The sequence below is a fragment of the Colletotrichum karsti genome, assembly GCF_011947395.1.
Source record: "Colletotrichum karsti strain CkLH20 chromosome Unknown Scaffold1, whole genome shotgun sequence".
NCBI classification, from domain to species: domain Eukaryota; kingdom Fungi; phylum Ascomycota; class Sordariomycetes; order Glomerellales; family Glomerellaceae; genus Colletotrichum; species Colletotrichum karsti.
Genome location: NW_024065901.1, coordinates 2082324 through 2104384, shown reverse-complemented (window position 1 = coordinate 2104384; position 22061 = coordinate 2082324). Strand labels below are relative to the sequence as shown.

The window sequence follows — 22061 nt, the reverse complement described above, 5'->3', positions numbered from 1 at the left end:
AGGAGCGTCTTGAGGTAAAAGCAGGTACGTACCGACTCGTTTCCTCCCCCGGCCCATACCAAAATCTTTTTGTTGCGCCAGGCCGATCCCGAGCCAACCTATTCTGTCTTCTCTCCTCTTACCACTTCATCATCATCACCATCAAACAAACCACCACGCGCATCCATCTCCCCATACTGCACCCCGTCAGAAGGAGCTGCTCCATCAGCCCTCACTTGTTGATTTCCATTTAGACTCCCCATCTCTACGAGGGATTCATATTCACTCATCCGTCTTTGATCTCCCCGTTACAAAACAACAGCCAAGCCAGTACACAGCAATCATGTCGCGCGGTGGAACCACCCTCTACGTGACTGGCTTCAGCCACGGCACCCGCGCCCGAGACCTCGCCCACGAATTCGAACGGTATGTCAACTGAAGTCAGAGAATCCCACGTCGATGCCTCGTCCGTCCTGTTTTACCCGGCACGCGAGAGCCTTCCGAGATTTCCGATCTTCCTCTCCTTCCCTCGCCCTCCCCGTCCACGCCCTCGCCCACCTCGCTTTCGTCCTCGTCCTCGTCCTCGTCCACGCCCTCCCGTCCTCCGCTGCTCTCGCGTCAGCATATCAATCCAATATGCCTCCTTCGTCCTCCGTCCCCCGTCGATGCGTTCTGTCCTCGTTCGCTCGGGTTGCGCTCTCAACCCGCCGACCGTTGTCCGCGCCGCCGTGGTCTGGCCAGCCTCCCGTGGCAGTTCGAACAGACTATGCAGACACCCGCTCTGCCCCCGACGGCGGACTCCTTGTTCTAGATGAACAACGGAAATTACAAATCCGAGAACGAGACCTCATGTATGTACCGAGATGCTGACGATCCGACTCGACTGTAGCTATGGACATCTTGTCCGCTGCGACATTCCCGCTCCTCGTTCCGCTTCTAGCAGACTGTAAGTCAGCTCCAGTACTGTTTCCAGCCCGATTTGGACGCTAATTGTGCAGGTTCGCGTTCGTCGAGTACGAGGACCGTCGCGACGCTGACGATGCTTACCATGAGATGCACAACAAGCGCATCGGCCGCGATGACATTCTGAAGATCGAGGTATGATCACGCGACTCCCGGACCCACCACCTTGGTATCTGACACGTCCTAGTGGGCTCGCACTCCTCCGTCTGCCTCATGGCGCTTCGATTCTGGCCGTGACCGTGAGCGTGCTCCTCGCCGCTCCTCCCCCCGTCGTGGCCGTTCTCCTTCTCCTCGCCGCAGCACCCGCGACTACTCTCCTAGGAAGGACGACCGTCGTGACCGCGACCGTGACTACGACCGCGACCGCCGCGACACCCGCGACCGCTCTCGCAGCCCTGACAGACGGTTTGTGCCCTGAAACTTGAACAAGGTTCAATGGCAATGCTGATCATGTGCGACAGTGACCGGGACACTAAGGACGATCGCGACGAACGTGACCACCGTGAGAACGGTACTAATGGCGATGACCGGAAGGGTATGATCTTTGATCAACGAGCCATGATAACCAAGCTGACAGTAATGCCACTTATAGCTATTGACAGCCCTCCTCCTGCCCACGACGACCTGGACGTCGCTGCGGAGTGATAAGTATACATGACAATTTTTGTTGTCGGACTTGCGCGGCTGTGCCAAAAGTTTTTTGATTTCTCTCCCGGTTCTCGTGTGTTGAACCTGGTTCTGTAAAGTGTCCTCACCTTTTGGGAGCTTTTAGTCTCGACGCAACCGATTCGGCATTGAAGTCAACGTTCGAGAGCTGAGCTGCACGACACGAGCAGCAATCGACATTTGTTAGGCATATCGGACATCAATAATGAGCGGAATCTTCGTCTTGGCGACGGGCTTAGATGAAGGTTATGGTGGCGGCCATCTGATAGCATTACCCCCTTCGTAGTTGTAGACAAATTGAATGTAGGTCTTAACAGCGCCTTGAGTGGCCTCCTGTTTGCGATCTCTTGAGATTTATCAACACGTGCTCCGTTATGCTGAGTGAGTAGGTGATCACGGGTATACTCCAAACTAGAGGTAGGTTCATTGCGACGCATGGGGCTGGTCCGCCAAAATGAGTTTGTCGGAATCTCTCCTGATGGCCAGGGAGACGGTGGAATGGTGGAATTGGCGTAGATTGCCGGTCACGGCTCAGCTACATCCTGTGTTCAACGACAACGAATGCTAAACAACACACGCAGCCGCGGGAACCACAAGCTGGTGGACGGTGATGTTGCCTCGGGTCAATTGGAACCGAGAGCTTCATGTGAATGTTAGGGAAGTCTTTCGGGAGATGATTGACAGGTTCGGGTTTGTCTCGCGTAGTATACGTGCCCGTGTCGAGGCTTGATAGGGAGGATCCGGAGACGGGAGCGGGGATCAGGAAGTTCGGCGAGATGGCCCCGATGTTACCCGGACAGAGCCGACCAGAAAGTGAGATGACAGTTGAGAGTGGTGCAACAGCGTGTGCGACTGAGTGGGATGGGATTTGATGGTGTGGATTGGAGGCTATATACCAACCTCTAACTGTAACGTGAAGTGCCAATTTAACAATTTGCTATGTGTCAATTTGAATACAACGGTATGTAAGAGTTACAAACAAGAGATCAGTCTCATATGCCATTGCCAAGGTGAAATGACGATGTTGGATTCAACATGAACGGCGATATGATTGGAAAAGCCTGGCTAGTATACAATCAGTAACATAATGCCAACAAGATTGATCCACGACAATGTTTTGCCTCGTGATCTGGGTTTGTCTATCTCCCATCACCTGCCATGACATTCCTTTCTTCATGTCTGGCACATGACCACTGCTCGCTGTTGACGTGCCAAGCATTGGCTGGCGTCCGACTCACTCCTCTTTTCCCCCAGTTTGTCGTCATTTGTGTGGAGAGAGTCGGAGGTCTCTTCGGAGACTGCCCGGCCCCAGGTATCCGTCTCATTCCTTCCCGGCAATATTTCGTCGGCGGAAAACAGGTACGGTCTCGCCGGCGTAGGAAGCAGCCACAAAACTCGCCGGGGAACATGGTAAGAGTGCGACTCTACAGACAGAAAGTTAACTGAGATAAGAGTTAATGCTCCAGTCTAAGGATCGTGTTCCCGATGATAATAACAGCAAGAGCGTCAACCGACGCAAGGGCGTCTGAGGGGCCCCAGAGCTGTCACAGGCGTGGAGCCGCTCTCCCTCCGCCTGGCAGCTGGCGCTACCCGAGTTGCGAGCAAGCCGCCTGTCAAGTATCATTCCGCCAGGTGGCGGCCTCCGGTCTGGGGTCTGGGGTGCTGATGACGGGAGGTAGCTGAAATTGGATCTGGCCTGGATCTTGATCTACGGCTGCGCCTGTTGCGTCTTTGCGTCTACGTCTGCGCTCGCCTTCTCGGCTGGCTAATTCTTTCCTCGCGACCTCATCTATACGCCGCCCCTCATTGATTGCAGCAACCACCGAAAATCCGATTCGACACGGCCATTGCATCTCCAAAGCTGGCGTCCCCGTTGTCCGCCGAGTCACATCCACGTCGGCATACTCTCCGTCTTCTCCCTCTGGATCCCGGTTCCAAAGATTCAAATCCGTCGTCCTCGACTCCCGACGCGCGCCTTTCGATACGATACCCTCGTCCCCTCGAATTCCTACACGCGATCCCTCGAGCAGGTACCCGTTGACGGTTTTTTGGCCAAAAAAAAACTTAAAAAGTTTTCACCGTACCAAATTGCCTTTTTGATCGCCGCCGGACCCGTACTTTGTAGCCGCGGTACATGGGAAGTTGACTTGGCGAAAGAGAGTCGGCCAAAAAAACCCGCGATACCCACGACAACAAGGCACGCCGTCATCCCCTCGCCCCGACGACAAGACTGCCTTACATGACCCAAATTCGATCCTCTACCACGAACCCCCCATCGATTATGCGTCCGCTGTCATCTTCGAGCCTCCTTTAGACTTCGCAGTATTTCTTTGCCATTTTTGGGCCATTCTTTCGAAGCATCCTTTCTTCTCTCTGTTCAGTCACTGCCACCGGAGTTGCAGAACTTGAGCCCTTGCTGTCCCCAAAGCACACCTCCAGATCCTTAAATGCAAGCAACTTCATAGCAGTCAGGCGACTTCAGAGGTTCAGCAGTGTGGTCGTCGTCAATCGTCCAAAGTATTGCGCCAGCAAAGATACATACCAATCCGCACTGCTCGTTGAACAGAGTCTGAAGTCATGTCGCCTGTAAGTCTATTCCCTCGCATTCTGACTTCTGGTTTTACTGCAATTCGCGAGATGAGCAAGTCCGCTAATACAACTGCGCTTACAGTCTCCGAACAGCACCGCGGTGCCTGCCGCTGCCGAACCAGCTCCGCTCCCCGCCATGATCCGTGTACGAGAAACGTTCTCCCAGCCTGTCGTCGCCGCCTTCTGCGCCGGAGGTGTTGCCGGTGCCGTCTCTCGAACCGTCGTTTCTCCGTTAGAACGCCTCAAGATTCTGTTCCAAGTACAGAGTGTTGGACGAGACGCATACAAGCTCTCTGTAGGCCAAGGTCTCGCTAAGATGTGGAGGGAGGAAGGTTGGAGGGGTTTCATGCGAGGCAATGGAACCAATTGCGTACGCATTGTGCCGTACTCAGCTGTCCAGTTTGGCAGCTATAACTTTTACAAGAGGGTTAGTATCTCCCATCTTTGCTCTGCTGTGCTGTCCTTGTTCGAGCTGGACCTAAGCTTTGTTTGTCTCTGTGAATGTTGAGCTAACCAACGCCAGAACTTCTTTGAGAAATATCCTGGCGCGGACTTGTCACCACTTGCCCGCCTAACCTGTGGTGGCATTGCCGGAATCACATCCGTCTTCCTCACGTACCCCCTTGATATTGTGCGAACCCGCTTGTCCATTCAGTCTGCCTCTTTTGCTGAGCTGGGTGCCAGGCCCAAGGAGCTCCCAGGCATGTGGTCTACCATGGGCACGATGTACAAGACTGAAGGCGGTGTTTCTGCTCTCTATCGCGGCATCATCCCGACTGTCGCTGGTGTTGCCCCCTACGTAGGTGTTCTACTGAAACTGGTTCCACAATCATCATTGACATGTCATATTAGGTCGGCCTCAACTTTATGGTCTACGAATGGGTCCGCAAATATCTGACTCCTGAAGGCGACAAGAACCCCAGTGCTGTCAGAAAGCTACTGGCCGGAGCTGTATCGGGTGCCGTCGCCCAGACGTGTACATACCCGTTGTAAGTAGACCTCCGTGTAAAGCGGTTTATGGTACCAAATATACTGACACTGCAACAGCGACGTTCTGCGTCGAAGATTTCAGATCAACACCATGACGGGCATGGGTTACCAGTACAAGGGCGTTACTGATGCGATTAGGGTCATCATTGCGCAAGAAGGCATCAAGGGTCTCTACAAGGGCATCGTCCCAAATCTTCTCAAAGTGGCACCGAGTATGGCGTCCAGCTGGCTCAGCTTTGAACTTTCTCGCGACTTTTTGGTTTCTCTCAAGGACGGCAACTCCGAGGCCTCCATCTGAGTAGCATCACACCTTACAACGTCGCGTTACAACTTCAATCCCGACCACGAAATGTTAAGCGGAGGGACCTCGAAAATGCAGGATTGAGCACGCGGCGTTTCTAACTAGACAGTGGCTTGTGTATTAGCCACAATGAGGCAGAGAGACTGCCTCGCGGGTTGCTTCGTCGCAGCCGGCAATTCATCCATCAGTGTGTTTTTAATGTATTACAACAACAAGAAGACTAGCCAGGGCATTCAGAGGACAGGAAGAAAGTTGTCCGTTGCTGTATGCAAGTGTCGAGGGAGACTGGACCTGGTCATCGCTCTCGCCATGAAGTGGCACGCGAGCACCTCAATAGCTTTGGCATAAGATTAGACTCAGGGTCGTTTCAATACACCGTCATGCATCTAAATCACGGCAGGCCACATTTTTTAAACATGTCTAATCAGCATACTTGGTTACAATCGTGGAACTCTGGTGCGTTGTAGTCACAGGCCGAATAACACAACGTTCTCACCGAGCTTCACCGATCCATGGATACGATCCCTGGAGTCTAGAGCTTATGTAAGACGCTCCAGCAAGGGTCCCGGCGTCCCGCAGTCCGCTTTCCCGCAGCAAAACCCACCAACCCCACCGAACGAAAAAAACGTTTGGATGCCTTACGGCCTGACTTTAGGGCAAAATTTCGCGCGCACAACCGGCCAGCCGACCACACTCTTTCGAGCCAATCCACCCGGCGAAATTTCCATCGACCTTTCCATCTACACGACGACGACAACCACGGCCACCCATCGACTCAAATCGCCAACCTCCGTGAGTCCAACGACAAGATGGGTACGTAGGAATTCCCATTCCAAGCCTTTACATGCGAGTGGAATATGCACGCAAACCCTTCATTGGGATCTTGCTGTTGCTTTTCTGCGAACTTGGGCGCGCGCGAAAAATCCTCTCCTGCCCCTCCGCTGCTTCCAATCGTCACGAAAAAACCTTTTCCCTTGGGCTTCGGGCTTAGGGAACGGGGACGATTGGCAAGACAAGAGGGATCTTGGATGACGGATATCCCGCCTTAATTCAGAGCATGCTTGAACCAAAAGGCTGACGATGGGGCTCTTCACCCTGCTTATAGGTATTGATCTCGACCGCCACCACGTGCGCAGCACGCACCGCAAGGCTCCCAAGAGCGACAATGTGTACCTCAAGCTCTTGGTGAAGCTTTACCGCTTCCTGACCCGTAAGTCGAACGACCGACCAGCCTCTCCCTCCCCTCAATGGCTAACCCTCGCGTGCAGGCCGTACCGAGTCCAACTTCAACAAGGTCATCCTGCGCCGTCTCTTCATGTCGCGCATCAACCGCCCCCCCGTCTCCCTCTCCCGCGTCGCCGCCAACATCAAGAACGGCAACGAGAAGAAGACCGTCGTCATCGTCGGAACCATCACCGACGACAACCGTCTCCTGACCGTCCCCAAGGTCACCATCGCGGCCCTCCGCTTCACCGCCACCGCCCGCGCTCGCATCGTCGCTGCCGGCGGTGAGGCCATCACCCTCGACCAGCTCGCCCTCCGCGCCCCCACCGGCGCCAACACCCTGCTCCTCCGCGGCCCCAAGAACTCCCGCGAGGCCGTCAAGCACTTCGGCTTCGGTCCCCACAAGCACAAGGTCCGGATCCCTCTGTCTATAGTTGTCGTCGTGTGTTCGTGTGCTAACAACCTCTGCAGAAGCCCTACGTCGAGTCCAAGGGCCGCAAGTTCGAGCGTGCCCGTGGTCGCAGACGCTCTCGCGGCTTCAAGGTCTAAGCTGTTTAGACCTTGGCCTGGTGGTGGTGCTGGTCTTCTCACGGATCATCATCTCCCTCGTTTTCGGGGTTGGTCGTGCGCTTTCTTGTCGCACTGGTGGAACACGCTATTACAGCTATGGACAGCCGATGAGGGGCTCTCATCGTGCTTTACAGGGAACTTTTCTGCATGGTACTGGCGTGGTTAGGAATCCAAAAAAGAATTTGACGACTATACAATCACGTTTCGCATGGCGTCGAATGGCATCTCTTGGGCAGCCGTGAGGCTGGTTTCTTCTTCTTTTCATATCGTACAGTCCCATTCCGCCTATTTGTGATGTACATGTGCTCGCGCCATTAAGCTGCTCCGTCGAATGCCTCAATCCAACTCTTCCAACGTTACGGAGCCCTTCCTCTTGAGAGCCACGAAGTATGCTTCCTTTGAATCCTGCAGCCAGTCAGTCTCACGCAACACCCGTGGGCATGCTTGCAGTCCCAATACTTACGCGGCGAGACGACTCGGGCTTTTCCCGGTGAACTTTGACAAACAGCTGCTTCAACTTCTGCTCGAACGCCTTGTCCTCGGAGCCCTGGTAGAACTTGCAGACGAAATGGCCGCCGTTCTTGAGGGTGTCGCTGGCGAATTGGAGTGCGGCGTTGCAGAGGTCCTATGTTTCGCACCGTCAGTTTTTTCCCGTGCGAGATGTTCAGGGTCAACACCCCTCGCAAACGCACCATGCTCCCCGCGTGATCTCGAAAGGTTATGCCGCTCGTGTTCATCATCCTGTGATGTGGATTACTAAGACTGTTCACGCCAAAGCCGGTGGTCTGGTCCCAAGGAGCTGACATGTCACTCAGTACAATCTGCGGTTTAGCCCTGTCAGTTTCACTGTCCTTTCCAAAACCGGGGTTTGGTTCTTTGGGAGTAGGAGTAGTGCTGGGGAATCTCACATTCACCAACCGTCCTTCGTTCGCCTTCGCCGTCTGGGCCGTCTCGGGCTCTGCCTCCGAGGCCGTCCGTTCCATATCGATGTAGCTTGGCTGGTCTTCGACAATGGCCGCGTCGTCGTCGGTGCTTTCGCTCTCCTCGCCCTCGGATGAAGGAGATGGAGGACCCGCGGGGCCCTTTCTGTCCTTGTGCCTGACGAGGTGATCTTTGACCATGGCCTGGACGTCCGGCGAGAGAAAGTTTCCCTGGATCGTAGAGACGCCCTTTGGCGGCTGAGCGGGGATGATGTCGATTCCTAGGACCTTGCCGTAGGGTTTCGTCCTATCGGCGGCAACCTAGACTCGTGATATACGTCTCAAATCTGGCCTCTAACAACGGTGGCTTGAGGTTGAAATGCTGCGTACCTGTGACCAACTACCCGGTGCATATCCCTAGATTCAAGACACATGAGTTCAGTTTTGCCTTGGGACAAATCATATCGCAGATGACTTACGAGGTCCACCACCGTCTGTCCCTTGCGGAAAATTCTGTACTTGACGTCCATCTGGCGTCGTCATCAGCTTCACGGTATCTTCTCTTGAGCTGGATGGAGCTATTTCCGCTCAAGGAGAGTATGCTAACCTCGAGAAGCTTGAATGCAGCTCTGCTCTTGAGTCCCTGGACCTTGGCCTCGCGTGCGAAAATGTCCTTGCCCTGCCTCGCTTTCCATCTCGAGTTGGACGACGATGCACGCGTCTGATTGACTGCAGCGCAACCCGCTGAAGGTAATTGGACGCAGCAGTTTGAGAGTTTGGCCGTGGGCTGGCGCTTCGAGGCGCCCAGGAGAGTGCGACAGGCTGTTGTTGACATGGTCGGCGGGTTGAGGTGTGTGAGCTATGAAGTCAGGTTGATCATTCTACAAAGTTGGACGGACGTCGTAAGTCGTGTTACAAAGCGCTTAAAGGTGTAATTCGCTTCGATGGTATGAAACACAGTGAGAAACATGAATCTAGATCGGAACTTCTTCAGAAATCAGTTGCCGATGTAATTTCAATTGATGCAGTAAACTCCAGCTTGGGTGAAGCTTCTGCAGATGAAGCTGACCGAAGACTCTGATTGGCCCGAGCTTCTGATGAAATCAAACAGTGGGTAGAACTCTTGGTCGTCAACTGAAGGCGGTCATCTCATATCACCACTTCACTTCTAATACCTGGCAATTATGAGAATATCTTTGCGTTGAAGATGTCGCCTGAAGGCCCCTTCATTCAGAGAAATGCATCCATATCTGTACACAATCCTTATCCTGTTAAAAAAAACTCCGATTTGGCACCTTTGCCTCCCAGAACGCCGCCAATGCAACCCGCATGCTATGATGTACGCAATCACAAAGCTGGCAACCCAGGCCCAGCCCTGCCTACTTGAAAATGACACGTCCATAGCCGCTTCTACGCCAGGAAACTAGCTCCGACACCTCTCCTATCCTTCTTGAGTGGAGAGAACGTTCTCTTACCAAACGCACCCGCATTGCGTGCCATGGTCAAGTGTGTCTTGCTGAGGCCCTTGCCGGCAATAGCGACCTTGCTACCAGGTTTCTTCGTAATAGGAGCCTCTCCTTCGCCCTCATCATCGAACAGGGTAGTTGAATCTCCGGCGAGCTTGCGCTTCTTTCTCTTGACCTCTTGATCGCGCACAACTGGTGCTATCGCTGCCGCTGTCTTCTTTTCTGCTGCGGCAGCCTTTGCGGGCACAGTATTTTCCTGTTCGTCGACCTCCTCTTCAACTACCTTGTCTAGTGGAGAGCTGGACTTGGCCGATGGCTTGCCAGCAGCGACAGTTTGAGTAGGCATATTTGGCGAAGCCTCAGCCAAAGCCTTCTTGGGTCTGCCGCGGGCCTTCTTCGGTTCTCCGTCAGCCTTGGTCTTAGACTTGGCAGTGGTCGCCTTGGGAGCGGCTGGCGGCTCTTCAGACTCTTCAGTCGGGACATCAGCTTCGGGTTCGATCTCTGGATCAGCCTCACTCGCAGCCTCCGCCTCTGCGGCCGCCTTCTGGGCACTTGCATGCGCCAGTGGGATGTAACTGACGTCCGCCTCGTCCTCTTCGACCTCCTGGCCCTCGGCGATTGCGTCCTCGATGCTAATTGTCTTGCTCTTAGCCAAGAATGGAGTAATCGAGAATGTCGACTTTTCGCCAACCAAGGTTTGCTCCAATGCCTTCTTTTTCAGCTGTCGTCTGTTTCGTGCAATGTCCTCTGGTGTTCCAATGCTCATGTCGTTCATGCTGAGTTCTTCGACGCGTCGCTTACGGGCGTTTTGCGCCTTGGAAGCGCCGCCTCGGGGAGCAGCAGCAGGCTTGGCCGTGGGTACTGTCGTAGTGTGTACAACTTCCGAACGCATTGCCTTGAGTTCTTCCTGGGAGTTTCGCAACTTGGACTTCAACGTGTCAAGGCGTTGCTCCAGCATCTCGTGTTGTGCCTGTGCTTCTGAAAGAGCCACCTCGCCCTCCTTGCGAACTCTTTCCTTCTCTCGCCTCTCGGCCGCCAGCATCTTTTCCATCTCTTGCAGTTTTTTCATGAGGTCTTTCTCAACCTGCTGGGTACCCGCATTTGACTGCGCTGCGGCGTTGGCGGAGTCGAGTTGTTGTTGTAATTGTTCCTTTTCTCTCTTCTCGGCGGTGAGCTTCTTCTCGGCATCCTTGAGCTTTCGTTTGAGCTCGTCTTCGACGGTCTTGTTTCCTTCAGCTTGGGTTGCCTGTTGTTCTCTTGCACGTTTTTCGGCCGCCAGTTGGACTTCGAGCGTATTTAATTCGCGTTCTAGGGCTAGCTTTTCCGCGATCGTGGTCTGTTGATGGGCCACCTGTGATCGCAAGTGTTCCAGTTCGGGTTGCAAAACGTTGAGCTCCCGAGAAAGGGCGAGCTTTTCTGACAGGACCTTGGTGGACTCTTGGGACAGGCTGTTTAGTGACTCGAGTTCGGCCTAAAGCCTGTCAGCAACCGCTAGATCGTAACTAGGCGTCAGTTCCGTGAGAGTCGATGACCGACCTTGATGTTGGCAAATTCTCTTGTTTGGGACTTGAGCTGTGTCTGCTGGTCGCGGTTTGTCGCTTTCAACGACTCCAGCTCTGCGCGTGTTTCGTCGCATGTGTCAGTCAATTGGTGGATCTGTGAGTCCTTCTCGGCAAGCTGCTCGCGTAATGTCGAATTCTCGTCGAGAAGCACTTGTTTTGTGACCTTCTGCCTTCGTGTATCCTCGTCCTTGGTGATCAGCTGGGCCTGATGGATGTGTTTCTCGTGCTTAAGCTCAAGCTCGTGGGCAGCTGCCATCCTCTATAATTGACGGTTAGGATGCGAAAAGACAAGATACTCCTGGTTTGGGGGAGAAAAAATCAAACTTGCCTCCTCATTGTCCATATTCCTCGTTTTGCAAGGCATTGTGTAGATGTTGTTATTGCTTCGGCGCGTAAGCGCGTCAACTGCTTGGGATTCGGAGAAGTTCTGGTATGGGGCGCAAGATATGCCCGGAGCTGATAATTCGGTATCGGTGTTTGATATTAGAAGGCCAGGGCAAAAATATGTGTGCCCGCACTGGTTCTTTTGGCTGAAATTCACGATGTCGATGTCAAGTCTGAAGTGGTGTAGTATTGTGTGTTTGCGCGGCTTTGAATGGAGAACTGGGGGATGTAAACATGATTCCAAAGACGGTTAGATCGTTCCTCTTCGGGTGCCCCACTCTAGGCAGGCCGTCCCACTGTGCCAACGCCAACGAAACCGCCAGCCCAGGTCCGTGCTCGGAAAACCACAAACTGTACAGCGGGGCGATGACGGCCGTTCCGGAGCGGCAGAAAGATTCGCCCTAACGACCGCTGACATAATCTGAATTCTGCCGGCTGGCATCACCTGCAACCACGAATAGGGAGTATGTAGACAGATACCCACACCCCGGTGGGCTGGCGACGCTGATGAGAGCTGTCCAGTTCGAGTTGGAGCTCCATCTGCTTCACACTGCCGGATCTCGACGACGACACTTGCGACGCACCCACTCGTTTCGTACGTCGAATTCACCTCACCACCAAAGGCCAATTGGCCACGAAAAAAGGACATCAGAACCGCGCGCGCAAAATTGACACCAAACTTTGATCTGAGTTCAGCAATCGTCACCATGCGCTTCCTCCGATCACTCCTGGCCGCGACCTCCTTCCTGGCGGCTGGGTCCCTCGCCGCCAAGAAGACCACGGAAGAGCGCTTCAACGATTTTCACACCAAGGCTCTTTCCTCCTCCCCGATTAAGCTCGCCGATACCAGCTACAAGTCTCTGACGGCTTCTCCTCGCGACTACACCGTCGCCGTTCTGCTGACTGCCCTGGAGTCGCGATTCGGCTGCCAGTTGTGCAGAGAGTTCCAGCCGGAATGGGATCTCCTCGGCAAGTCCTGGACCAAGGGCGACAAGAAGGGCGAGTCTCGCCTCCTCTTTGGCACTCTTGACTTCGCTGATGGTCGCGAGATCTTCATGTCTGTAAGTAGTTATCCGTTGCGAACCAAATGCAATTGTACAGAATCCGCACTTACACGACCACAAACAGCTCGGTCTCCAAACTGCCCCCGTTCTCCTGCTGTTCCAGCCCACCGTCGGACCTCACGCCGTTCCTGCCCAGGACCCTCTGCAATACGACTTCACCAGCGGGTCAGTAGACTTCTCTGTACGAAGGAGCGCACTCAATACTGACAATATGTAGACCCCAGTCTGCTGAGCAGGTCCATGCCTGGCTCGCTCGTCACCTCACCGACCGACCCCACCCTGCCATCAAGCGACCGATCAACTGGATGCGCTGGATTTCCACCATCACCATCGTTCTCGGTCTTGGAACTGTTGCGGTTACGGCCTCGCCTTACATCTTGCCCATCATCCAGAACCGTAACCTCTGGGCTGCCGTCAGCCTGATCGCCATCCTCTTGTTCACCAGTGGACATATGTTCAACCACATCCGAAAGGTCCCTTACGTTGCCGGCGACGGCCGTGGAGGCATCAGCTACTTCGCAGGCGGGTTCCAGAACCAGTTCGGCTTGGAAACACAGATCATCGCTGCCATTTGTAAGTCATTTCTTCCTGCATTCACGTGCTTTGCAACTAACGTCTCCCAAGACGGTGTCCTGGCTTTCTGTGCCATCTCTCTCACCGTCAAGGTGCCCCGCATCGGAGACTCCAAGACGCAGCAGGTTGCCGTCTTGGCTTGGGGAGGCGTGTTGTTCCTCATGTACAGCTTCCTCCTCAGTGTCTTCCGTATCAAGAACGGCGGCTACCCTTTCTCTCTGCCTCCCTTCATGTAAAGGGGAAGCGGAAACACTCAAAGTTCCACGCTTGCTCCTGGAATTTGATCGCAGTATCAAGAGGTTTCTACCCACACTCGCCATTGCACAGCGCGTTGCTCAGCCTAGGCGACCCTTTGTCCCCGTTGGCATCACTGTAACATAAAGATATAGAACCGTGCCCATGAAGGGCAATATGAACAAGAAGAACGCAGTTTACGGTTGAAGATTGAAGATTTCGCTCAGGGGTTATAACTTCCATTTCCGTGGAAGTAAACTCCAAGGTGACCATGGCTCAGCGTTACGTCACGCCCTAGAGACATCATAAAACAAGTTCCGCTTCAGCAATTGTTCACAGCCAAGTCCGCTTTGCTGTCTGGTCCTATAGTCACAAAGTCTCGTGGATTCGGCTCGTGCTTTCCTTGAGTGCCAACTACCTATCCTGAACCAGGCCCTCGTCTTCATTGGGCCACGCAATTGTGGCTACGCTCAATAGTGAGCAGAGCGGCAGCTTCTACAAACGCTCATGACAGCAGTTTGGCTTAGGACACGGGCCGACACCCTCGAAGTGCAGGCAGCTAAAATGGGCCCAGATGGTGGTGGTCTTTGATTCCGTCGAGCATCATTATGCGGTGGCTGTCAAGCGGCACCATAAAACATGCTCCAACGGCGCTCAAGAGGACTCGACATGGCCGTCAATGAACACCAATCGTTTTCAAAACATATTTCGAACCCCGCTTTCGAAATGAAGGCCCAGGTAGCGATGCGACGTCTGCAGAGTGAAAATCGATTCCCAGGATATCAAATATATTGCAAAAAGTACATTCCTCTAACTGACCAGTGATTGAGGATCACCAGTTATTCGGGTAATATTGTTGTGTCATAGTCATGCTCCCCCTCCTTCCAAAAGAGGCGGGCGTGAAGGAAAGGTAGGGTAGCTAATTTCAACAGATGGCCGTGATGCATCGTGAATTTCGCGCGAATGAGCGAGGTCTCATTCGGCAACGATTGGCAAATTGCTCAGAGGGACAGCCAAAATGCGCAGCCCTGCTCGGATATTTTACCCAGCCAAGAGAAGCTTGAGCAATGAGCTTAGCGCCGGCAACCCAATGCCTGATGCCGATCTGGGGTTCGCCGGCTAAAGTCCCTGAAATGCAGGGAATTAACTACCAAGGAGAGCAGACGGCACGATTTGTGTGTTGTACCTGCTTTTCCAATACTGTTTTGCATCTTCGCTCTCGCTAATGCCCCTATCACTTCAGTTCCTACAACGACTTGCCTCTTTGCTCGAGTCCCCAAACGGTTGGACGTGTTGCATATAGCATTCAAGAGGCTAACTCGATCATACTCGGTGATCAGTCACCACCGAAAAGTTTCAATTTGTTCTGATAGTTGGTGAGTTCACTTTTGAGTTGTCCTACTTCCAATGACAACGCCCAAGCTTGATTCGGGACGGCAGGGCATTTCTAAGGGCCATGCCCGAGTTACAATTTGTCCGAGCTCCTGACTATGTGCATAGATCTCCCGCAACAGCGGAAGACTTGTTCCTGTGCATATAGACCAAAGAGGCCGAGTGACGCAGGTAGACCTGGTCTCACGTTACCTTGAACCGAGTAAGTTTAGACGATCTCCCCTGAAGTAGCCAGGGCGGAAGCAACCCAGACTGTACTGCTCTGCTGACGTTGCAGATAATATAGTAGGAAATATCGAGACACCATTCCGTGTTGTGATCTCCATCACCTCTGGCCAATCCGGGGCTGTTCTGACAGTTTGCTCGTCTAAGTGAGGACGGAGGTCATATCGAATTCCCTCAATGAGAAAGTACGGCCAAGACCGTTTGCAATTTTGCCATTGACGAACGGCCATCTCTCTTCCATCAGACTTGGCTTTCCCTTGTTGGCAACTAACACCAAGACTCGGAAGAGCCAGGCCGAAAACTTCGCAACCGTCGGGCCCGTATCCTGATTGACGTTACTACCAAGGCGGCCCATCGTAGTCATGGCGAAGAGGGACTGTTCACGAGACTCTCCTCGTCTCAAAGACGGCAAGATACAGATCTATAAAGGCTTTCGTGCGCGGCCAGATTCCCAGAGACTCTGATATTCCACGGCATCACAGAGCAAGAGTAACAGTATCAAGATACCTTGCCTCACCATGAAGTACACAACTGTCACTCTGGCGGCTTTGGCCTCATCGGCCCTCGCTGCGCCTTCTGCCACCATCAAGGAGCAACCCCTCAAGGCCCGCGCTGCCTGTTCTTCCGCCGTCAGCTTGGACGCCAAGACAAACGTCTGGTCCAAGTACACACTGCACCCCAACAACTTCTACCGGGCTGAGATCCAGGCCGCTGCCGCGGGCATGACCGGCACTGCCAAGACTCAGGCTCTCAAGGTTGCCGAGGTCGGATCCTTCGTCTGGGCGTAAGTTATCCAAGAAGCTCATACGATCACGAGGGACTATAAGAAGCTAACCGCCATGGCTCAGTGACACCATCGCCAACATCCAGCGCCTTGCCCCCGCCATCGCCGACACCCCTTGCAACCACATCCTGGGTGTCGTCATCTACGACCTTCCCGGCCGTGACTGCGCTGCCAAGGCCTCCAACGGAGAGCTCAAGGTCGGCGAGCTTAACAGGTACAAGACGGAGTACATCGACCCCATCGTCAAGATCATCAAGGCGAACCCGAACACGGCCTTCGCCCTCGTCATTGAGCCCGACTCCCTGCCTAACCTCGTCACCAACGCCAACTTGGCGACCTGCCAGGCTTCCGCCGCGGGCTACCGCGATGGTGTCGCCTACGCCCTGAAGAGCCTCAACCTGCCCAACGTCATCATGTACATGGACGCCGGCCACGGCGGTTGGCTCGGCTGGAACGACAACCTCAAGCCCGGTGCCGAGGAGCTCGCCAAGGCTTACAAGGCCGCCGGCAGCCCCTCCCAGCTTCGCGGTATCGCCACCAACGTTGCTGGCTGGAACTCCTGGTAAGCAGAACACATACGCCCATGGTATGGCCGTACGACGTAGGGACAGCACGCTGACCAGACATCAAACAGGGACGCTGAGCCCGGTGAATTCGCCAACTCCCCCGACGGCCAGTACAACAAGGCCCAGAACGAGAAGAAGTATGTCACTCTCCTCGGCGCCGCCCTCCAGACCGCCGGCATGCCCAACCACGCCATCGTCGACACCGGCCGCAACGGCGTCCAGGGCCTCCGCCAGGAGTGGGGCAACTGGTGCAACGTCAACGGCGCCGGCTTCGGTCTCCGTCCTTCCGCCAGCACCGGCCTCGAGCTCGCCGACGCCTTCGTGTGGGTCAAGCCCGGCGGTGAGTCGGACGGCACCAGCGACTCCAGCGCCGTCCGCTACGACTCCTTCTGCGGAAAGCCCGACGCCTACAAGCCCTCGCCCGAGGCTGGCACCTGGAACCAGGCCTACTTTGAGATGCTTCTCAAGAACGCCAAGCCTGCTTTCTAAGCATTGTAAGCGCACTCGCTTCTTCCTAAGCCCTTGTCTTCTCAAGATGATAGGGGAAAGGGGAGAAGTTGGAGGGGATGGGACTGGCCAGAAGCGTTCGCTCTGCGATCCCAAGCAAATCAACCAATCTTTCTTCTATCTGTATATATACATCTTAGGCACATACATTGCCAAGGCCAGTAAATAGCCAATTCATACTTACTGCATAAGAACTGTCTGTTTGAGCACCTCAGCACGGGGTGTAGGACGATGTAAATGTGCTTGAGGTCAAGGTCTGTTGTGATTTCGGCGGTGAATTGATGTCTACCAGTCAAATGTTTGTGATACGAAATGTCGGGATTCAAACCGGATGTACTGTGATCGTGCTGCGAGTGTTCCAGACCATACCAAAAAAAGCTTCAGCAATGGAGAAGACCAAGCCTCAAGTTTTATCACATTACACCTGACACCCATTCACGATCACTTGTGCTAGCTCGAAGAGTCGGCGTCACCAAAATGTAACAGAAAATAGCATGTTTTTGTTTGCCAGGATCTTTTGATTTTGGGCGTTACGTGGGTTCATGTCCAGAGTCCTTTCGTAGGCTACCTATTAGCCAGCAATGCAGTCTCATCCCCATTTTTTGCACAAATCGATTTGACCCTGCGCATCCCGAAAGACCAAACGAGGAAGCCAGCCTAGGACGCCCGCCATGATCTACCATCTCAGAGTCCTTTCCCCACCACACATCGTCATCATCGTCCATAACCCAGAAGAGAGACCAAGAGAGAGCTTTTATGCCCTCGACATGACACCCCAGGCGCGGATGATGTTGTCGGTGTAACCGGCGAACAGGGTCTGGCCGTCGGCGCTCCAGGCCAAGCTCACGCACTCAGGCTCACGGCTCTTCTTGCCGACAGCGGTGAACTCGGGCTTGAGCTCATCAACCTTGCTCTTCTTCTCAAGGTCGAAGATGATGATGCTGCTGGCGGTGGCAGCGCAGAGCCAGTAGCGGTTGGGGGAGAAGACGAGGGCGTGGATCTCGTCGTTGGCGTTGAGGGAGTAGAGGTGCTTTGACTCGTTAAGGTCCCAGAGCATGGTCGTACCGTCCTTGCCGCCGGAGGCGCAGAGAGAGCCGTCGGGGGAGATGGTGACGGTGTTGATGTAGCCGGTGTGGCCGATGTGGTCGGTCTGCAGCTTGCAGGTCGAGAGCTCCCAGACCTAAGATTGCCAGAGTTAGCACTCGATTTCCATCGTAGCAAGTTCATTGGCAAAAAATGATTGAATGGTGCGAGATCAGTGCATTGGTGAATAGTGGTCTCATGGCCTGCAGAACAGGCTCTGAAGTAGCAAATACTTTTTGTTGCAAAACATCATGTCGAAAGGGAAATGTGCGTTGGGGGCATGTTTCGAACTCACCTTGACGAGCTTGTCCCAGCCGGAGGAGACAATGACGGGGTTCTGGGGGTTGGGGCTGAAGCGGACGCAAGAAACCCACTCGGAGTGGCCCTTCTCGGTGATGGTGTACTTGCAGTCACCGAGGGTGTTCCACAGCTTGATGGTGCGGTCGCGGGAGCCGGAAACGATTTGTCTGTTGTCGGCGGAGAAGGAGACGGACAGAACGTCGTTGGTGTGGCCGACGAAGCGACGGGTGGTGGTGCCAGTGGCGAGCTCCCAGAGGCGGAGGGTCTTGTCCCACGAGGCAGACAGGGCGTAGGCGCCGTCCGACGAGATAACCTGTTCAATCCTCCATCAGCCCAAAGTTCCGCAAAAAGGTCGGACGGAGCAGTATTTTCGCGTGGTCCGTAGAGGGGTCGTAACGTACGCAGTCGGAGACGATGTGGGAGTGGCCCTTGAGGGAGCGCTTGGGGTAGCCGTACTGAGACTCGTCACGGGTGAGGTTCCAGATGATCAGAGTCTTGTCACGACTGGCGGACAGGAGCATGTTGGGGCTAAAGACATGTCAGCAACCAAGACCTCGACCAACTTCAACCATTCGCGCGTCTCGTCGTATCGGTTTGCGAAATTTGTGCCGGGTCGAGAAAGCGCCGCGAATGATCGATGAGGGGATTGAGGGTGTCGTACTTCTCCATGGAGGTAGCCAGGCTGGTGACCCAGCCATTCTGCAAAAAGCATCACCGTCAGCCGTGGTTCTCCAAATTCGAAAAATTCAAGCCAGCGCGGGCGACGGCGATGCGATCGGTGCGCTGGCAGCGGGCAAGCAGCAACTTACGTGGCCCTCGAGGGTACCCTTGAGAATCAACTGCTCAGCCATTGGGAAATGAGGCAATCAGGTCGATTGAGTGGTGAGAGAAAGGTGAGAATGGTTGGAGTTGATTCTGAGGTCACACCTTTGACCCTGGGAGCTCTTGCGGATTTCAGGAATTTGTGTGTGGGCGAAAAAAAAGCCCTCTTCGGATTATCTACTGTAGGCGAGGCAAGGCTGTGGTGGGGCTTGGCCAATCAGGGTACTTGGTGGCGCTACCTATGTGACGAGGCTGATTGGCCCCCACCTTGTCTGTTCAGGTTGCATGTCACTGTCCATTCTTTTATCTGGGTTCCGCAGCGTCGACCCACGACCTTACATAAGGCAACCTGATGGCCAGCATCGCAAAATGGGACTTGGGTCGGGACCGACTTATGCCTTGGCGCCCCAACGAGCGACTGGAGTTGCAGGTGATGGAAAGCGCCGAATCATTGGTGGCTGCATTCGTTTTGTACTATTGCTGAACCACGCCCCCCGGCCGCCCGGTTATGGTAAACCTAGTGTGAAAAGATGCCTCGAATCTGATATTTGTGAGGAGACAACGCCGCCTAGTGATTCCATCTCCAGCTTGTCCAGAACCACCCAAACGCCTTGCTGTACGTATGTTGATAAAATGAATAGCCTTTGTAGCCTTCCTTCGAGAAGGCCCCCAATCTCGAGACCACCCTTCCGTGAAATATGTCGCGTATGCTCCGTCAATGAACGATTATGCCTCTACCGGCGCGCATGGTCATGCTCCTAGCCTTGGCCAGCAGCCCTTTTCCCTTGGCGTTGCACTTCCCTGCGCAAATGCCGCGCATCGGAGTTGACGATCATGCTGTGATCGGCAATTTCAAGCTGTCCGGTGGCCCCTCCCTCTTTCTTAACGAAGCCCTCCATAGCCGCAGCCCACAATGAATAGCGCTCCTTCGTCATGGGGTCGCGTTCCGACAATGACCTGACCTCCTTCTGCTTGCGAACCTTCGCAGCCCTGACCAAGCCTCGGAGCGCCTCTTCCCCTTGCTTCGAGGCCTTCGCCGCTTCCTCTCTGGTCTTCTGAGGATCCCTTCCACTGTCATCCTCCTTTGGCGTGTACTTGTACGTGTGCTTGCTTGGGAAGTCGGGAAAAGACTTGGGAATGTACGACTTGGCTTCCTTTTCTGGTCTGCCGCTTAACTCCTCCCCTAGAAGCGGCAACGTAGTGTGCGCATCCGGATCTTCGATTGAAGGGTCGAAGAAGTTGACGGCGAGCTTGGATTTCGGGATAGGAGGACGAGTGTGAGGCTTGAGAGCTCTTGTCTTGAGTGTGAAGCGCTGCATAGTGGACTCGAAATCGGCAGGGGTCGGTTGTTCGCGGCGCGCAGCCAGAGAAACGCGTTTGAGATCCTCGATGAAAGAGGCCATGTCTATGTCATACGTCAGCGCTGAGAAGGTGCCATCGTGGGGACTTTGTGGTATGCTCACATGTCTCTACCGACCCCAAGAAGCCCTCCATGGCTTCTGGAGTGGCAGCATCGAATCCAACATGTTGTAACGCCAGCCCGATCCCGCGTTCTAGGCCGCTTTTTGCTTGGTAATCGAGCGAGGGAATCGTGATTTTCGTTGCGCACGGGGGCAGCAGCTCATCGTCATCGCCTGGCGAGTTGGACTCTGCGGGTGAGCCGGTATCTGTCTTCTGGCGTTTCGAAGAAGATTCTTCATCATCTCTGGACAAGCTTCGTTTGAGCGGGGTCGCGACCGCAGAGGGCGAAGGCGTCGCGGACATGTCGAAGGTAACGGACTTCTGAAGTTGCTACCGGAGCGCGGCCGCAGGTACATAGGAAGCCTGGGGAGTTCTGTTTGACCGAAGTGAGCGCGAGCGACCTATGCGGCGAGATTGGATCTGGCAAGGTTCAAGATAGCGGTCGCAGTCGCAGTCGCAGTCGCAGTCGCAAAGTCTTCGGGTTGCTGTGATGGGTTTGTCGCAGTCCCATCCAGAAGCTGTCGACGAGGTCGAAAGGTACGTACCCTGGCGTCGCGAGAAAAATGGAAGGAGCCGGGCCAGCTCAAGTGACAGGGACACTGGAGGTTCTGTCCTCATTGGGGGTGGTCCTTGCGCGCCTCACTCGCGTGCGCTAAGTGGACCGCGCCCGCTTAAACATGCGCGCTGGGATGTGTCTGAGGGGAAGCTTCGATTTCTCAGACGGAAACTCGCGTGGTGAGATCCAAGATCTCAATTCGCTGCTCACCCAAAAGCTCGCCCAATTAGAATGGACTTCTTTTCCCCTTCCAGATCTGCGTATTTTCGCGACTTTACCCACCACAGCGGTCGTCATTCAGTGTTGCCGATGTCGTCTTTACTCTATTGAATCCCTTGGATATCTTCTTCACTGCCTCTTCTGAGGCAGAAATAAGCCGTCATCGGCTGCTATGAGTGAGGTTCCCAATGGCCACTGTTGTTCTTGAGCGACGACTTCGATCTCGTTCATCATGATACACTCTTGAGCTGACTCTCTCTTTTCCTTCGTAATAGTTCCCAGTTTTGGCTTCTATTTCTATTTCCTCCCCTTCACTCCTTCTACCAAGTACGATTAGAGCTTCGAGCATTCACCAGTATCCGTCCTCCTTAATGTGATGTGCATCTTAGCTTCAGCATTCGAGGTCCAATATGGCGCTTTTTGCCCGTCTTTAGCCTCCTACCCGGTATTGATTAGTGCCTTTTTTTGAGCTTCCGTAGCTCATTGATGATTGACAGCCACTTCAGTCATGGAAGACCCATCACAAGTGGGCTGTGCTACGCTCATTATCTTATCTGACACGCCGACAATCAACTCCTGTCCACGTCGCCCTTTGCTTCGGTCTCTCTCACGTTGACCTCTTATTCCCTATCAAGGCACCTTGCAGACAACTTTTCTCTCG

General features: G+C 54.2%; 9 protein-coding genes across 9 annotated transcripts; 5 read left to right on the top strand and 4 right to left on the bottom strand.

The window, feature by feature from the left end:
* Positions 1-322: 322 nt before the first annotated feature.
* On the top strand, positions 323-1587 carry CkaCkLH20_00486 (pre-mRNA splicing factor; the record flags this gene model as incomplete). Its single annotated transcript, XM_038883206.1, has 7 exons — positions 323-405; positions 474-830; positions 869-925; positions 978-1077; positions 1130-1347; positions 1404-1477; positions 1535-1587. 7 exons carry the CDS (start codon positions 323-325, stop codon positions 1585-1587), a joined length of 942 nt encoding a protein of 313 aa, XP_038751911.1.
* A 2746-nt stretch (positions 1588-4333) lies between these two features.
* Positions 4334-5485, top strand: CkaCkLH20_00485 (uncharacterized protein; the record flags this gene model as incomplete). Its single annotated transcript, XM_038883205.1, has 4 exons — positions 4334-4624; positions 4721-4996; positions 5050-5186; positions 5245-5485. The coding sequence occupies 4 exons, from the start codon at positions 4334-4336 to the stop codon at positions 5483-5485; spliced, it is 945 nt and encodes a 314-aa protein (XP_038751910.1).
* A 1083-nt stretch (positions 5486-6568) lies between these two features.
* Positions 6569-7261, top strand: CkaCkLH20_00484 (eukaryotic ribosomal protein L18; the record flags this gene model as incomplete). The annotated part of the gene is made up of 3 exons (XM_038883204.1): positions 6569-6698; positions 6757-7124; positions 7184-7261. 3 exons carry the CDS (start codon positions 6569-6571, stop codon positions 7259-7261), a joined length of 576 nt encoding a protein of 191 aa, XP_038751909.1.
* A 357-nt stretch (positions 7262-7618) lies between these two features.
* CkaCkLH20_00483 (cell division cycle protein) lies at positions 7619-9037 on the bottom strand (the record flags this gene model as incomplete). The annotated part of the gene is made up of 6 exons (XM_038883203.1): positions 7619-7687; positions 7746-7907; positions 7975-8523; positions 8593-8619; positions 8682-8732; positions 8810-9037. 6 exons carry the CDS (start codon positions 9035-9037, stop codon positions 7619-7621), a joined length of 1086 nt encoding a protein of 361 aa, XP_038751908.1.
* Positions 9038-9612: 575 nt separating this feature from the next.
* Positions 9613-11486, bottom strand: CkaCkLH20_00482 (rossmann-fold nad (+)-binding protein; the record flags this gene model as incomplete). Its single annotated transcript, XM_038883202.1, has 2 exons — positions 9613-11139; positions 11205-11486. The coding sequence occupies 2 exons, from the start codon at positions 11484-11486 to the stop codon at positions 9613-9615; spliced, it is 1809 nt and encodes a 602-aa protein (XP_038751907.1).
* An 835-nt stretch (positions 11487-12321) lies between these two features.
* Positions 12322-13487, top strand: CkaCkLH20_00481 (oligosaccharyl transferase subunit; the record flags this gene model as incomplete). Its single annotated transcript, XM_038883201.1, has 4 exons — positions 12322-12675; positions 12743-12843; positions 12896-13251; positions 13303-13487. The coding sequence occupies 4 exons, from the start codon at positions 12322-12324 to the stop codon at positions 13485-13487; spliced, it is 996 nt and encodes a 331-aa protein (XP_038751906.1).
* Positions 13488-15620: 2133 nt separating this feature from the next.
* On the top strand, positions 15621-16941 carry CkaCkLH20_00480 (exoglucanase 3 precursor; the record flags this gene model as incomplete). The annotated part of the gene is made up of 3 exons (XM_038883200.1): positions 15621-15886; positions 15951-16448; positions 16521-16941. 3 exons carry the CDS (start codon positions 15621-15623, stop codon positions 16939-16941), a joined length of 1185 nt encoding a protein of 394 aa, XP_038751905.1.
* A 772-nt stretch (positions 16942-17713) lies between these two features.
* CkaCkLH20_00479 (g-protein beta subunit) lies at positions 17714-19193 on the bottom strand (the record flags this gene model as incomplete). Its single annotated transcript, XM_038883199.1, has 5 exons — positions 17714-18139; positions 18338-18655; positions 18744-18870; positions 19004-19041; positions 19152-19193. The coding sequence occupies 5 exons, from the start codon at positions 19191-19193 to the stop codon at positions 17714-17716; spliced, it is 951 nt and encodes a 316-aa protein (XP_038751904.1).
* A 729-nt stretch (positions 19194-19922) lies between these two features.
* On the bottom strand, positions 19923-20928 carry CkaCkLH20_00478 (bromodomain associated protein; the record flags this gene model as incomplete). Its single annotated transcript, XM_038883198.1, has 2 exons — positions 19923-20569; positions 20628-20928. 2 exons carry the CDS (start codon positions 20926-20928, stop codon positions 19923-19925), a joined length of 948 nt encoding a protein of 315 aa, XP_038751903.1.
* Positions 20929-22061: the final 1133 nt, after the last annotated feature.